Source organism: Macrotis lagotis, chromosome 3, assembly GCF_037893015.1.
Source record: "Macrotis lagotis isolate mMagLag1 chromosome 3, bilby.v1.9.chrom.fasta, whole genome shotgun sequence".
In the NCBI taxonomy this organism is placed as follows: Eukaryota; Metazoa; Chordata; class Mammalia; order Peramelemorphia; family Peramelidae; genus Macrotis; species Macrotis lagotis.
In genome coordinates this window covers 300,221,381-300,237,884 of record NC_133660.1, presented here as the reverse complement: position 1 = coordinate 300,237,884, position 16,504 = coordinate 300,221,381, and the positions used below count along the sequence as shown (strand labels likewise).

The window sequence follows — 16,504 nt, the reverse complement described above, 5'->3', positions numbered from 1 at the left end:
ATTTCCAGGAATTTAATGAAAAAAGTGCAAAAGAAGGGCTCTTAGCTCAACCTGATTTAAAATTATATTATAAAGCATCAGTCATCAAAACTATTTGGTATTGGCTAAGAAATAGAGTGGTGGACCAGTGGAATAGACAAGGCACATTTACAGGAATCGATTATAGTAATCTGCTGTTTGATAAACCCAAAGAGTCCAGCTATTGGGATACAAACCCTCTCTTTGATAAAAACTTCTGGGAAAATTGGAAGTTAGAATGGAAGAAACGTAGATTAGACCAAAACCTGAAACCCTTTGCCAAGATAAGATGCAATTGGTAACTGGATTTAGACATAAAAAATATTATAAGCAAATTAGAAGATCAAGGATGAGTTTACATGTCAGATCTATGGAAAAGGAAGCAGTTTATGACTAAGGAAGAGATGGAGAACATCACCAAAAACAAACTAAATGATTTCAATTACATTACATTAAAAAGCTTTTGCACAGATAAAACTACTGCAACCAAGATCAAAAGAAATGTAGTAAATTGGGACACAATCTTTACAACCAATGATTCTGACAAAGGACTCATTTCTAAATTTTACAGAGAACTGAATCATATTTCTAAAACAAAAAGGCATTCTCCAGTTGACAAATGGTCAAAGGATATGCAAAGGCAATTTATAGATGAGGAGATCAAAGCAATCCATAGACATATGAAAAATTACTCTAAATTATCACTTATTAAAGAAATGCAAATTAAACTTTCTCTGAGGAACCAACTCACACCTCTTAGACTGGCCAATATGACCAGAAAGGATATTGATCATTGTTGGAAGTGTTGTGGGAAATCTGGAACACTATTACATTGTTGGTGGAGCTGTGAACTCATCCAACCTTTCTGGAGAGAAATTTGGAACTACGCCCAAAGGGCAACAAGAGTGAGCATGCCTTTTGACCCAGCAATACCACTACAGGCTCTATACACTGAAGAGATGACAAAAAAGGAAAAAAAAATATCACTTGTGTAAAAATACTTATAGCACCCCTGTTTGTGGTGGAAAAGAATTAAAAATCATGTAAACATATGATTTCTTTCTCATCACACTCAATTTGGATCAATCTACAACATGAAAACCAAGTTAAGACTGACAGATTGCTTTTCATGGGGGGGGAGTAAGATTGGAGAAAAATTGTAAAACTCAAAAACTCAAATAAAACCTTTAATAAAAAAAGAAAAAAGAATCATGTTTAAAGGTTGGTAATGTAAATAATGTAAATAAACTTCCTTGTTTCAGATTACAAACATTAAGAAAAAGACCTAAGAATACATTTTAATTCAGTGTTAGATTTTTTAAAAGTTTATGAATTCATTCCTTTTTATTTATTATTTTTTGTTTATAGTAAGATTTTATTTTTAATTTTTCAATTTTCCCCCTATTCTTGCTTCCCTCCTCCACCCCCAGAAAGCAGACTGTTAGTCTTTACATTGTTTCCATGGCAGACATTGATCTAAGTTGAATGCAATGAGAAAAAATCATATCCATATGGAAGAAAACTAAAGTATAAGAGATAGCAGAATTACATAATATCATTATGTTTTTCCCCAGATTAAAGGTAATAGTCTTTGGACATTGTTCAAACTCAATGATACTTTCTCTGGATACAGATTGTATTCTTCATCTCAGATAGCCCGAAATTGTCCCTAATTGTTGCACTGATGGAATGAGCAAGTCCATCAAGGTTGATCATCACACCAATGTTGCTGTTAGTGTAAACAATGTTATTCTGGTTCTGGTCATCTCACTCAGCATCAGTTCATGCAAATATTTTCAGGCTTCCATGAGTTCCCATCCCTTCTGGCTTCTAATAGACAAGTGCTCCATGACATATATATAGCACAGTTAGATAAGCCATTTTTCCAATTGGAGTACATTTATTTAATTTCCAATATTTTGCCACAGCAAACAGGACCATTATTAATTTTTTGTAAAAGTGATGTTTTAACCATAATCTCTTCATGGTAGAGACCCACTAGTAGTATGTCTGGATCAAAGGGCATGCACATTTCTGATGCCTTTTGGGCATAATTCCAAATTGCTCTGCAGAAAGGTTGGATGAATTCAAAGCTCCACCAGCAATGTATTAGGGAACATTTATATATTAATTTACTCGATGAACCTTTTTGCTTCCTTTTTTATTATAGAAAATTATAGGAAAAATCATTAAGAGAAGAGCAAATGATTTTACCCAAAAGATATATATGTATATAAATTTATATACATATATATGCATATATTATATATATATATATATATTTAAAATGTGTGTCTGTGTGTGTGTATGTATGAAGAATGTGTGGCCATGACTATATACTACCTATTATATCTTCTATAGCTTATACTCAAGGGTGTGTGTATGGGATGGGGGATGGGTTATATGTATGCATTTTATAGGACAAGTATTTATGACACCAATTTGAACTTCAATAGATAAATTAATTTCCTTAGACTCTCACTTTGAATACCTTGATATTTGAGTTTCTCAGGAAATGATTGATAATGATGATGATGATGATGATAACAGTGATGAAGAAGAAGTTAAATTCCTTAAGTTACTATTCATATAATATAAATAATAAGTATCTTTGGAAGCTTTTGAACTTGGGTTTTTCTGATTCTGAATCCAGCCTTACAAATTCAAGATCCTTTACACAATCTTGTTGATTTTGATCATCCATTTTAAAATGCAAATTGGGTTTCCCTAAGTTGTAATGATATATATAATTTTTGCAATTTTTACAAAAGAGTTTATTTTCAAAATGTAAATCTACATTAAACTATAAGCAAAATAAATGAAAGGACACAGAAAACTAATTCTTGAATTTCTTTTATTTCAAGACATGTACAGAAAGCAAGGAATGGCATATTGGAAATTGTAATTTCTCTCCTAAATCTTCCTATCTTATGAAATTTGTTTGTTTCACCACCATTCTTTAGTTTCTCATCCTGGAAGAGACATACTGGCTATATATTCCTTTCCTCTTAAAGTTTGGTTCTTATTTCAACATGCCATTAGTGGACCTATTCAGTCTAGTCATTTCTATTCCATTACTTCATATTAGTCTCTTTTACTGCTTGGATTGCTTTTCCTATGATATGTCTAGATATGAATAGCTATCCCATATCTTGTTTCTTTCCAAATTATCAAAACATTTTGTTATGTTGTCATTCACTACTAGAATAGAAGGTCCTTGAAGAAAAAGGCCTTCTTTTTTTTAACTTTTATTGTACCCCACTTTTTTTTCACAGTGTCTGACACAGCATATATACTTCATAAATTTAGACTGAAGTATTTAACTATTAGAGAAAAAAGTTGGTTAATTCACATTTGAAAAAGAATCTGACCTGTTCAGGGGTCACTTCTATTCCAGTTTTGGAAGAGGAAAGTATTCTTAATTTAAAATGATGACCCGTGTGAGAAAGGAAAACCTGGTAGATCATTCTTTCTGCTCATCCCTTCCATGAAATACCATTTGTGAAGTGACTAAATTATATCAAACCTGGGAGGGGCCAAATACCAAAAATGTATAAAGATTTGATAAGGATGTATCTCTCTGATTTTTATCTAAGACTTGATTTTTTAAATAGAAATCACACAATATATACTTGGTGACACAATAATCATTTCATCACCAAGTCATAAAGAGGGAAAAACAATAAAATTAAAACCCATGTTTTTTATTAAATATCATGACATTTTTTGACCATACCTTCTGCATGGCATTTTTCATCTCTGAATTTCTCAGAGTATAGATGAGGGGGTTCAGTACTGGTCCAATGATAGTATAAAACATGGAAAACTCTTTGTCATTTTTATTGGCACTGGGAGGTCGAATATAGGTGGAAATACAGGGCACAAAAAACAGAATAACCACCGTGATATGGGAACCACAAGTGGAGAGGGCTTTGCGACGACCTTCTGATGAATGATTTCTAAGATTGTATAATATGATAATATAGGATGCCACTAGAACAAGAAAGGTAATTAACACAACCATTCCAGAATTAGCGATGACTAAGATACCAGCAATATGTGTGTCTGCACAGACAAGATTTAAGAGGGGTTTGACATCACACATATAGTGATCTATTTTGTTAGGACCACAAAATGGTAACCTAACAACCATGAGCATCTGAGTAATGCCATGAAAGAAGGCCAGCACCCAAGACATGAAGATCATTGTGTTACATCTCTGTCGATTCACTATGATCATATAGTGTAAGGGTTTACAAATGGCAACATAGCGATCAAAGGCCATGGACACCAAAATGCATATCTCAACAACAGCCAGGAAGTGAGCAGCAAAGAGCTGAGTCATACAACAGTTAAAGGATATAGTTTTTTCCTTAGCAATTAAGTCTCTGATGAGTCGAGGGATGACAGTGGATGTATATGCCAAATCCATCAAGGACAAGTGCCACAAAAAATAGTACATGGGCTGTTGGTTCAGATGGCTACATGTGATGGTGATAATGATGGTGAAGTTCCCCAGGAAAATTGCAAAATAGAAGAACCAGAAGATTGTAAAGCATATTATTTTGAGATCCTGGTTTATGAAAAGTCCCAAAAGAACAAATTCTGTGACATTGCTCCGAGATTCCATGTAATTCAAATAGATTAAAAATATTCAGTAGAATTCTAATTCATCTGAAATAACATAGAATACAATAAATTATTATTAATATCAAGATAGATATCAAGGTTATTCTCATAGTACTCAATTATACAATGCAGTATTAACATGGATCATTAGATACCTCAAATTTGGGAAAAATCAAATAATATTATTTTATTCAGTGAGGATTTAGGAATTCTTTGAAAATTAAGTATCTCAATAGTATTCTTGCCCATGTTACTAAAATCCCATAGTGCTTATACTTTCAAAAAATGTCATACACACACACACACACACACATACACACACACACATATATATGTGTGTGTATATATATATTACATATATATTTCTTCATTAGGATGTTAATAGTGAAAAAGTTTAACTATATAGACTTTATCAGGACAGAATTTAAGTTACTACATTGATTCAATAAAGTAAAAATAAGGTAATATAAATCATATTTGTCCTATTTATCAAATAGAAGCATGACAAAATATGGCAATACATAAGGAAATGAAATAATAAACTATTAAATGTTAATATGACAAAACAAATCCTATAATGATTTTAAATCGCCTTTTAGAAATCAAATATTAATTGAAGGAAAATATTTTAAGAGTATAGAAATAAACAATTTCACTGTTTTCCTTTGTTTACCTCCTTGTCACAATCAACGAATATTTCAACTTTCATGAAAGGTTACCTTAAAGATTAAAAAAAAACAAATTAAACACAGGGAAGAAGAGGAAAAAAAAGCAGGGCACTTGTAGACAAATTCAATTGTTATATCAAGGTGAGCTCAGAAATTGAATGGATCAGAACTATATTGAAGAAACTTTTTTAAGGGACTGAGAAAACAATATGAGGGTCTTTGTCATTAGAGCATATAACTGGAGAAGGATATTGATATGTTTAAGCTTTGGGGCAAATGAAGCTGAAGTATCAGAAAGGACAGACCTGTATTTTTAGAATAGAATATAATGATATGCTGTCCCTTCCCTCTCCTTCTGTTCTTATTTTTTATTTTTTATCAATCTTCTTTTCTTTGTACTGTATATATTTATCTTACTTGGATTCTTCAAAAAGTAATGATGTCTCCTCCTCTCTCTCTTCCTTTGAATCCTCTTCTATTTTTCTTCCTCCTTTCTCTTCTTTCTTTGGTTGTTCCATAGTTAAATTTCATATTAAGTTATTGATTTCATACTCTATCACTTTACACTACTGAAAACCATTCAATATCTTGCTATCCTCTTTTCATTACAAAATTTGTTATTCTTTCATCTAATTTTTTGCAGAAAGATCTGCAAGGGTCTTTTTCATAAACAATTTCACAATTCAATAATGGTTCCACACAACCACAAAACAGAGACTAATAATACAGTCTATGTGGTCATTATTTGCATCCTTAAGCACAGTAGATTGCAGAAGACTACAGAGACCTGAAACTTTTTTGAAGCAAAGAGTTTACTGTGACCAAAGTCATTTGTATCCATGTAAGTTGAGATTCGTAGTTTACATCATTGTTGTGCACTTCTCGTATTATGTCATAACACCTCTATTTGGCCTCAGCCAAAGTACTTGAAAGAAATGGTCAGGAAATTTAAAATTATAACTACTCAATGGTAAAGACATGGAAGAATCAAGGTCAACCACACCCTTAGAAGAAAACTTGTACAAATTCCCACATTTTAAAGAAGAGAAAATGTTAAGACTGTAAACAGTGAAGGGTAATCTAAATTCCCACAAATAGGAGGCAGAAAGCTAGAAGTGTAATCTAGTTGCTTTGAGTACAAGTTTACCTTCCTTGCCATTTTGTAGTAGAGACAGAAATAAACAGTAAGAAAAAGAAATAAAAAGAAACTAAAAAGGGAGATAGAGAAAGAGGTAGAGAGGCAGATACAGAAGGAAAAAGACAAACAGAAACAGAAAGAGAACAGAAGAGACACAGAAGAGGGAACTACTGGCATAAAACAAAGAAAAAGAGACAGAGACAGGGACAGAAAGACAGAAAAAGAACAAAGAGATAATGAGGAAAAGGAACAGCAAAGGGAGTGATAAAGTGACATAAAGACAGAAATCAACCAAATATACATCTGTTTATGTTAATTATCCTAAAAGGACACTCCAACTCTTGCATTTAGTGTAACATTAAAGTTGTTTTTAAAAGTAAGGGAGGGTGGCTTAAGCAGTGTGATAAATATATTTTCTCACTTAAGAAGAAAAAAGGTACAACCCAATAATTTCTTGGAAAGATGATTAAGATGTTGAGCTAATGGGGGAAAGTTACTTTAAACGTACAATTTAATTCACTTTAATTACTATGATTTTTTTGTATTTTTGATATATCTTGATACTTACTGATAATTTACATCTATTTGCATTACCACCCAATATAGTTAATGAGCATATCCTCTTGGGACTAGGTATAACCTTACTGCTCAATTATTCCATTCACAGACTGAGTGACAATATCTGAAAAAACATTTTAACAGAAATGGGAAGAAAAATATAGATTACAAATTAAAAATTAGTTGTTAATTAGATATATTAATTTTTTTCAATACTCTTGACATACTTGTAGTCTTTTATTGTTGGTACATTGCTGTTGTTTTGTTTGAAATTTATTGCCTGAAATTCATCATCCTTAAGTTGACTAAGGCGACCAGAACTTATTTGAATGAACTAGGTTTAAGCAGACAGTATCTGTCAATCGTTACTATTAATTTTTTTTTCTAAATCGCTCGGATTGAAGTATACTGCCAAATTCACTGTGTATTTGCCACTTGAGAATTATATGTCACATTATTGTTACATGAAATGCTTACTGAGAAGAATATTATGATCCTTGTGAATATGATAGAGCAATTATAAAATTTAGATAAAAACCCCCTTCTTCCACTCTTAAATTTTAAATGATTGAATACCCTCAATTTTGAGCCAAGCTTAGAGAATAATCTTTGATCACATCCCAACTAAAATCACACATACACTATAAAGCTTTCACAAATCCCTGATTGAACTAAGAATCTACAAGTGTGAGGGCCATGTATTGTGGAATCCAGAAAAGATTTAATCCTTGTATTGGACTAATTCCACACTGTACACAACTGAGGTTCATATTAAAGGAAGGTTAATAAATATATTTTTAAAATTGCAATATATATTCTGAGACAAGCCACCTCATATAGAGTGCTTCAAGCAATGTAATATGGAAGGAAGTGAAACATATATGTATGAAGGTTAAGAACTCACATTACTCCAGATGAAAAGATTGAGTCATTCAGGATTTCCTCTCCTTAAAAAAACAAAAAGACGAATGAACACTGAATTCTATTAGCTCACCAGTCCCTCCTAATAGATATGTATTTCGGTGGGGTCTCAAAAAGGGATGTATCTGTCCTTCATTGAAAGGTTCTTTCATCAACTGTAGGAGGAAGAAGTCTTCAGGGCTCTATTCATTGAATAGAACATATGAACAGGGACATCTAATAAAGAAGTATTCCTTTTCCTCCCTGATAGGAGCTCAGAGAAATAAGTGCCCAAAGTTCTGGACACCCATGAGAGAAACATCTATGTATCTATTGTCTAGCATTTCCTGATTTTAAAAGTATATATGGAATCCAGGGAGAGAATCCCAAAGGTATTAAAAGCTAGTCTGCTTTATTGTACAGTGAGAAACAGATGCAGGGGAAATCATTTATTTCCCTTTTATTTTTTGGCTCCTATCCAAGGATCAGGCAAATTTTTTTTTTATGTAGTTCCACCCTTCCCAATGTAATTTCATAGCTATGATATTGCAAGTCATACTGCTACTTAGATTTTTAGAACAGTGTTTGGGAGCTTCATGTTACCATGAGAGCCTATTAGTAAGATAACACAAATGAAGACAAAAGACACACAGTAATTTTATTTATTTTTTTCCTCATATCTGAGTCAATCAAATCAATACCAAGGGTTCATATTCACTTTTTTGAAGAATCATGTGTTACTTTATCTACTGATTTTGATATTATTTCAATTAGTAATAATTTCCATTGTTTCCATTTTGCTTTTTTGAGAATTATCTAAGGTGTATGTGTCACCAAGTAGTTTTCCTTGCTTCTGAGGTTCTGTATCATTTCTCCTGGCAAAAATACAAATCATCCTTGAAGAAGGGTGTTGGGGAGAAGAGACTAGAAGTATCTATTTTGTTTCCCTTTGAACCAAACAATGACAGCACCAAAAGTTGTGTGATAGTAGGGTGAAGAATAGTCCTCACATCAAATAGGGTCTTGCTTCATTTTGCTTAATAATTTGTTTTAAAAATTTTAACAAATATATTTTTTGTTGTATGGTTCGGCTTGATTTAGACATTGGGCTTCATGGATTATGTTGAAATTCAATAAGGATAATTACAAATACTAGAATTTAGAAAAAAATATCACATTAAAAATACAAAATAAAAGATGGATGGTTAGACAAGAATTGTTTTAGTAAAGCACTTTTTTTATTTTTCTGGGCCGGAAACTCAATTTGGAACATTTTGATGTGCCATTCCTAAAGCTATAATAATTATAGATTATACCAATAGAGATAGAGCTGACAGGAATGGGGAGATATTAAACTCATTGCACTGTCAGTATTCAAGTCTTAGCTCCATGGTTTGATGAAAGATATCATAAAAAATTATTTGGGCACGAGAGTACAGAAACAAATCCAATAGGTAAAAGATCCAAAGAAGCAAATGTTGAATTGTACATCCTTAAAATTAGAGTATTCTCAAAAGCAGGAGTAAGAGAGGGAGAGAGAGAGAGAGAGAGAGAGAGAGAGAGAGAGAGAGAGAGAGAGAGAGAGAGATTCGTGATCTTGAACATTTTCAAGAACAGTGAACAAATTTTAACAAGAACAAATTTTAAAGCTGTCAAGTTTATAACATGAGCATGTATATACTCCTTGTAAATGTCATTTTAGCTTCATATATAAAGCTGAGAGATATATACTTTTATAGCTGAGGAAATTGAGACCACTAGACATTCAATGACTTGCCCAATATCACATAGCTATTAATTCTCTCAGTCCACTTTGAAACTCATAAATATTATAATATATTGTTTAAAAGACAAACATGTCTTCCTTTCACATATTTTTTTCCTAAATATTTCAAGTATGTGTCAAGTTGGTTTGTTCTTTTGCTTAGTTATCTTAGAAGTCCAAAATGTCATCCCTATGTCTGACTGTGGCTGATCAGACAGGTTGGGTACAGACATCCACGTGAACATGGGGTGGGTGCTCTAAACTTACATATGTCATTTTTCCTTTGAATTGCTTCTATTCTGCCATCCTCACAGTGTTCCCTCATCTATGAGAGCACATTGATCTTGGCAGTCCTGTGCCAGTGTTTGCCAGGCTGTACAATCAATTCTAAAGTTTTTTGATGAGAACTTCAGGGTATCTCAGTATCACTTCTTCTGACTTCCTTGTCAGTGCTCCCTCTGTGTGAGTTCTCCATAAAATAGTTTTTTTGGCAATCCTGTATCTGGCATTCCAACAATTTGTCCCATATATCATAATTGTCCACTCTGTAGCAATTTTGGAATACCAGATAGTTTAGCTCGAGAAAGGACTTCAGTGTCTGGTACCTTCTGCTGCCACATGATCTTCAGAAGTTCCCTAAGAATGTAAATGGAAATTTAATTTCCTGATATGGTGCTGGTAGACTCCCCAGGTTTCACAGGCTTATAGCAATGAAGTCAACACAATGGCTCTGTAGACCTTCAGTTTGGTAGTCAGTCTAATACCTTTTCTCTCCCATACTTTCTTTCAGAGCTTCCCAAATATTGAATTGGTTCTGGCAATGCAAGAGTCAACCTCATTGTCCATGTGTGCATCCCTGGAAAGGACACTGCTAAGGGAAATGAACTTGTTCACAGTACTCAGAATTTCTCCATTTTCTGAAATCGATGTGTCCACCTATGGATGATATGGTGCTGACTGATATAGCACCTGGATTTTCTTGGTGTCAATTGTCAGACCAAAAATAGCATAAGCATCAGAGAATTGATGAATTCTTTGATGCATCTCAGCTTCAGAGACTGCATTGAGAACAGAGTCATCTGCACACAGAAGATCATGCACAACACCCCTCTACTTTGCACTTCACTTGCAACCTTTTCAAACTGAAGAATTAGTCATCATGTCAAACAAGAAATGGAGCACAATATAAACAGCAAAATGAATGATTTTGATGAAATTAAATATAAAAGTTTTTTCACTAATAGAATCAATGCTACCAAAATAAGAAGGAAAACACAAAGCTGGGAAACAATCATCACAAGTAAGACTTGTGATAAAGGCCTCATTTGCAAAATATATAGAGAATTGCATCAAATTTTTAAGTTTGCAAATCATGCCCCAATTGATAAATCATCAAACTATATGAATAGACAGTTTTCAAATGAAGAAATTACAGCTATATATAATCATATGAAAAAATGCTCCATATCATTATTGATTAGAAAAATGCAAATTAGAACAACTCTGAGGTATCACCTCACAAGTACCAGGTTGACTAAGTTGACAAAAAGGAAAAATGATCAGGCTTGGAGAGGTTGTGGGAGGATCGGCACATTGATACATTGCTGCTGGAGTTGTGAATGGGTTCAACCATTGTGGAGAGAAATATGCATCTATGGTCAAAGAGCAATAAAACTACTAATATCCTTTGATCCAGAAATTCCACGTCCAGGCCTATAACCAGAAAAAAATCATAAAAATTGGTAAACATCCTAAATGTTCTAAAATATTCTTATCCGTGCTTTTCGCAGTAGCAAAGAAGTGAAAATTAAGGGGATGCCCATCAATTGGGGAGTGGTTAAATAAGTTATGATATTTGAATATTGTGGAATTCTCTAATTCTTTAAGAAGCATAAATGGTCAGACTGTAAAGAAAAATGGAATCACTTATAGGATCTGATGTTGAGCGAAGGTAGCAGAACCAGGAGAACACTGTAGACCTCACCAACAATACTGTGAGATGATCGACCCTGATGGATGCAGCTCCTCTCTGCAGTTCACAGAGCTAGGGAAACCCTATTAGATCAGCTATGGACAATGTTATCCCTATCCACAGGAAGGAGAAAAAAAAACCCAAACCCTTCAGAATTTGATGAACACTTTCATTCACTTTCAAAAAATATATCTCTTATGTATCTCTTTCCCTTAATCTTAATTCCTCATACCAAAAATTACTAATCCGTAAACATGTTTAATACAAATGTGTGTTTACCAAACTACTCACCACTGAAGGGAAGAGCATGGGAAGAAAAGGTGGAAGGAAATTTTGTAACTTAAAAACATACATATATCTAGAAGAATATTGAAAATTTTATATCATGTATTTGAAAAAACAAAATATAAACAAAAAAAATTAGCCATCAGTTCCATACCTGTTAATGAAGTCTGGAATAAAAGAGTGGTGTGTATATATACATATGTAGACCTACCCAAGGCCTCTGAAACCATCAGTTGTGAGTTCCTGGAGAAGTTCATCAGTATTGTGAAACAATTTCATGAAGGTATGCCTCCCTGAGTTCGGGAGAGTGGAGGATCCTCTCGAGATTTTCCACTCACCAATGGAGTGAAAAAGGATGCATCCTGCTCCAAGGCTCATTTAGTATGATGCTTTTCATTTATATGATCAAGAGCTGTTAAGGTCTTCTCCAAATGTCAAATTCAGTTATGTTGTGATAATGAATTGCAATGATACAAGAGTTATGAGTTACCTTTTTTTGAAGGTGCTACTCGATCACTATATTCTAAATGCATATCCATTTTTATCATTGATATGATATAATTTTATTGGATAGTGTTTCACAATTTTAAAAAAAAATTGCATTCCCTCTACCAAATATATTTGTATTCAGCTAGTTTTGGCAGCTAGTTTTCAAGTGAATGAAAGAGAGGATATTTACAAGTTATCATTTAAGTAGTGTTGACTCAGAGAATATCTTGACCCCATTGACTTCATTCCTTGAGAGATCTAATCATCATATAAAGGGGAGTGGTAGGATTCAATTAAAGAATTCCTACATCATTCCTCCTCTCAAAACTCTCCTGTTACCCCAGATTACTTATTGAGAAAGTTCAAGTGATTTCTCACTTAAGAGTTTTAACAATCTGTCACCATTCTAACTTTTCCAACTAAAAAATTAATAGAATTCTGTGCCACTAACAAAAAATATAAAATAATTTATGATCTAGCCAAAACAGAAGCTCACAGCCATCATTCCTTAACTCCCGACATTCACTGATATCATTACCAAAACCTGGATTATCCTCCCTAATTATTTCTATCTATTAAAATTATGCTTCTCCTTCAAGTATCTCCCTCTGGTTTATATGTCATCTTTAATCCCCAGATAAGAAATTGCCTTAATTTCTCTAGTTCTATCAAAACATGTTTTATATACTTATTAATAAATTATCACATTCATAGGACAACTAGGTTGTGCAATGGATAGAGCATTGGCCTTGGAGTCAGGAGGACCTGAGTTCAAATCTAGGTCCAGACGCTAAATAATTCTATAGCTGCATTAACTTGAGCAAGTCACTCTTAAACCCACAGACAAAAAACAAATAAAATTAAAACTAATAAATTATCATATTCTGCAAAGTTGTTATTTGTAACTTAAAGTCACAGTTTCCAACTGTAATTTCAAGAGGCTTTGAAGGTTTTACAAACACTATTTAGGGACTCCAGTGCATTTACATTTATACAATTTAAGTAAACTAATATTTGCTGTTTAGATATTTAAAATAAAAATTAAAATAAAAATTTGAAATATTTATTAATATATATGAAATAAATAATGTATTATTTCACAGTGTTGCCCCGCCAAAATGGGAGAATGACAGAGATTAGCTACTACCTAAACCTTTGCAAAATGCATTTAACTTTAGAAATTTTTCTCCCTCTCTCCACAAAAAAACTTAATTTTTTTCTCCCTTCAACTATTCCTGATTCTGGCTTCTTAAATCTGCAGAGATAAAAAAGAAAAGAAATTGGAGTAAACAAAAAGAAAACATTTAATTGATTCTGTACATGCTATTTGCTGAAAAGGCAATTGTCATATTTACTCCAGTCATCTGAAAGCTCAGAAGGAAAAATCAATTAAATAATAATATTTTAATTACTCTAATTATAAGTAAAGATCATTTTCAACATTCATTTTTGTAAGTATTTGATTTCCAAGTTTTCTCCCTCTATTCCTCATCTCCACTCTCTCCAAGACAGCAAGCCAATCTGATGTAGTATATATATATATACACACACATATATGTATAAATATCTATGTACAATAATTTCAAAAATTGTATCCATTTTAGTAATGTTGAGAAAGAATAAATAAAACAGAAGGGGAAAATTATGAAAAAGTAAAAGTAAGAACTAACAATTTTATGGACCTATCTGAAGATCTTTCTCTGGATGGGATTGGCATTGTCCATCCTTAGTCTTTTTCAGAATTTCCTTTGAACACTATTGCTGAAAAGAACTGTCTATGATAGTTGATCATAATACCATGTGTGATATTATAATGCATAATGTTTTCCTAGTTCTGCTCATTTTACTCAGCACCAGTTCATATGAGACTTTCTAAGTTTTCTGAAATCTTCCTGCTCATCATTTCTTATAGAAAAAAGCCTTTCATTCCATGCATTGAACACAATTTGTTCAGCCATGAACCAGTAGATGAGCATCCCCTCAATTTATAATTCCTTTTCAATTAAAAAAAATGCTAATAAATGGTTTTGAATAAATGGGTCATTTCGTCCTTTTTTTATTTTCTCTTTAGGAGGCAGATCTCGTAGTTATATTTCTGTATCAAATGGTATGCAGTTACAAAACTATTAAGTATACAATGCATTAGAGTCCCAGTTTTCCCACAATAGATAATATGATACGTATGAGGTGGTACCATAGAGTTTTTTAAATTTGAATTTCTCTAAGTATTAGTGAATTATAATACTTTTTCATATGACTATTGATAGTTTTATTTTTTTCATTTTAAACTTCTTGTTTATATCATTTGACCTAATTATTAATCAATTGGGAATAGACTTATATTCTTGCATAAAAATATATTCTTTATATTTTTGAGAAATTATGTATTTTCAGTTGCACTGGCTGGAAAAAAAGAGTTGTTCTACATTCCTTCTAATTTTGGTGGCATGTATTTTTCAACGGGAATAATCTTTAGAGCATTTTTGTGGTTCCCCTTGAAAGTTTAATATTTGCCTATAATAGGTCTTTAGTAAATGACGTTTTTAAAATTACATCTTGTGCATTATCTAGTAGAAGATTATGAATATAATATCAATTATTTTCAAAGTATCTTGTTTGTTATAAATTTATATGTGAAAATACAGAATATTCTGAAAGAAAATTGCAAACTAATTTTTAAATGAATTGGCTAATTTTTAAAAAAAGCATTTAAACTCTTAAAATGTATCAAGAATCATGTTTTGATTTCCTGCCAAGATGGCTGAGAGAAGACAAGCACAGTTCTTAAGTCTCCTAATTTTTCCTCATCTATCACATGAAACAAACCTCTTAAAAGAAATACAACCCACAATACCCAGAAAGAAAAGCCAGGAGAAAGAACATCTACCTTAGGATTTGCCTTGGGTGATTCCAGGAGGGCAAGTCCTAGCACAGAGGGCAGATCAGTTCCCAGATCATCCAGATTAGCTGCTGAAATGGAGCCCAGCAGCTTGAGGGCCTGAGAGAGAGACAGACCTGCTGGATCAGCAGCGGGTCTAGACTGAGGGGGCTTGAGTCAACTAGAGAGCAGAGGCATTGGAGTTGGCACTGACCCCCTGGAGCTTGCAGACAGGGAGAGAGGGAGAGTTCTGGTGCAGGAGAACTGTGGACATCATCCTTGGGCTCCTCTGGTCTGAGGAAATCTGAGTCCATGCCTCCCTTGTGATAAGGCTGAGGCCTTATCACAAAACAAGCACAATCACAGACTACTTCTGCCTCAGGACAGCAGAAGAACTAGCCCAGCTGACAATAGGGAGATGAATGGCCTCACCCCATTGTAAAATCCAACACTGATTGAAGGCCAAAGGTTTAAATAGCTTCAATTGCTCCCTTCAAGCTAAGGGAGAAGGCCTCAGACAAGGCCACAGACACTGCAGATAAAGCATCCAGCACCTCCTACTGGCCAGTCAGTAGGAAACTGCACTATAGTGATCCCAACATCAAACCCCTGTGAACAAGTGAACAAGCCCCTCCCCAACTCAAGGTCTTAGCAAAATGAAGAAGGGTCAGCAGAAAGGTGAATGCATAGAAAAATTCTTGGAAGTAAAAGACCCTAACTCAGAGAGACCTAGAACCTCTGAGAATATGTTCTGGTCACTAGAACAGAAAGAGTTCCTTGAAGAAATAAGGAAGGAGATTAAAAATCAACTGGAAAATTTGGGAAAGTCAATTAATAACTTGAAACAAGGAAACAAATTCTTAGAAAATACAATTGGACATATACAAAATGAGAATAAATCTCTCAGATCCTCAAATTGGCAAATGGAAAGCTCTTTTAAATGTAGAATTAACCAATTGGAAAAGGACTTGCAAAAGGTTAATGAAGAAACCTCCCTAAAAAACCAATAAAGTCAGCAGAAAGTAAGGATCTTGTGAGAGAGCAAGAACCTGTCAAACAAAGTAAAAAAAAAAAAAAAATAGAAGAAAATAGAAGAAAATGTAAAATACCTCACCAGCAAAACCACTGACCTCAAGAGTAGGTCGAGGAGGGGCAACCTGAGAAATTTTGGACTTCCTGAAAACACTGAAGAGAAAAAAAATCC

The 16,504-nt window shown here is 33.3% G+C and overlaps 1 protein-coding gene across 1 annotated transcript; it reads right to left on the bottom strand.

The window, feature by feature from the left end:
- Window positions 1–3,706: 3,706 nt before the first annotated feature.
- Window positions 3,707–4,686, bottom strand: LOC141519633 (olfactory receptor 4P4-like). The gene has a single exon (XM_074231816.1). It carries the CDS (start codon window positions 4,646–4,648, stop codon window positions 3,707–3,709), a length of 942 nt encoding a protein of 313 aa, XP_074087917.1. The 5' UTR covers window positions 4,649–4,686.
- Between the last annotated feature and the right edge of the window lie 11,818 nt (window positions 4,687–16,504).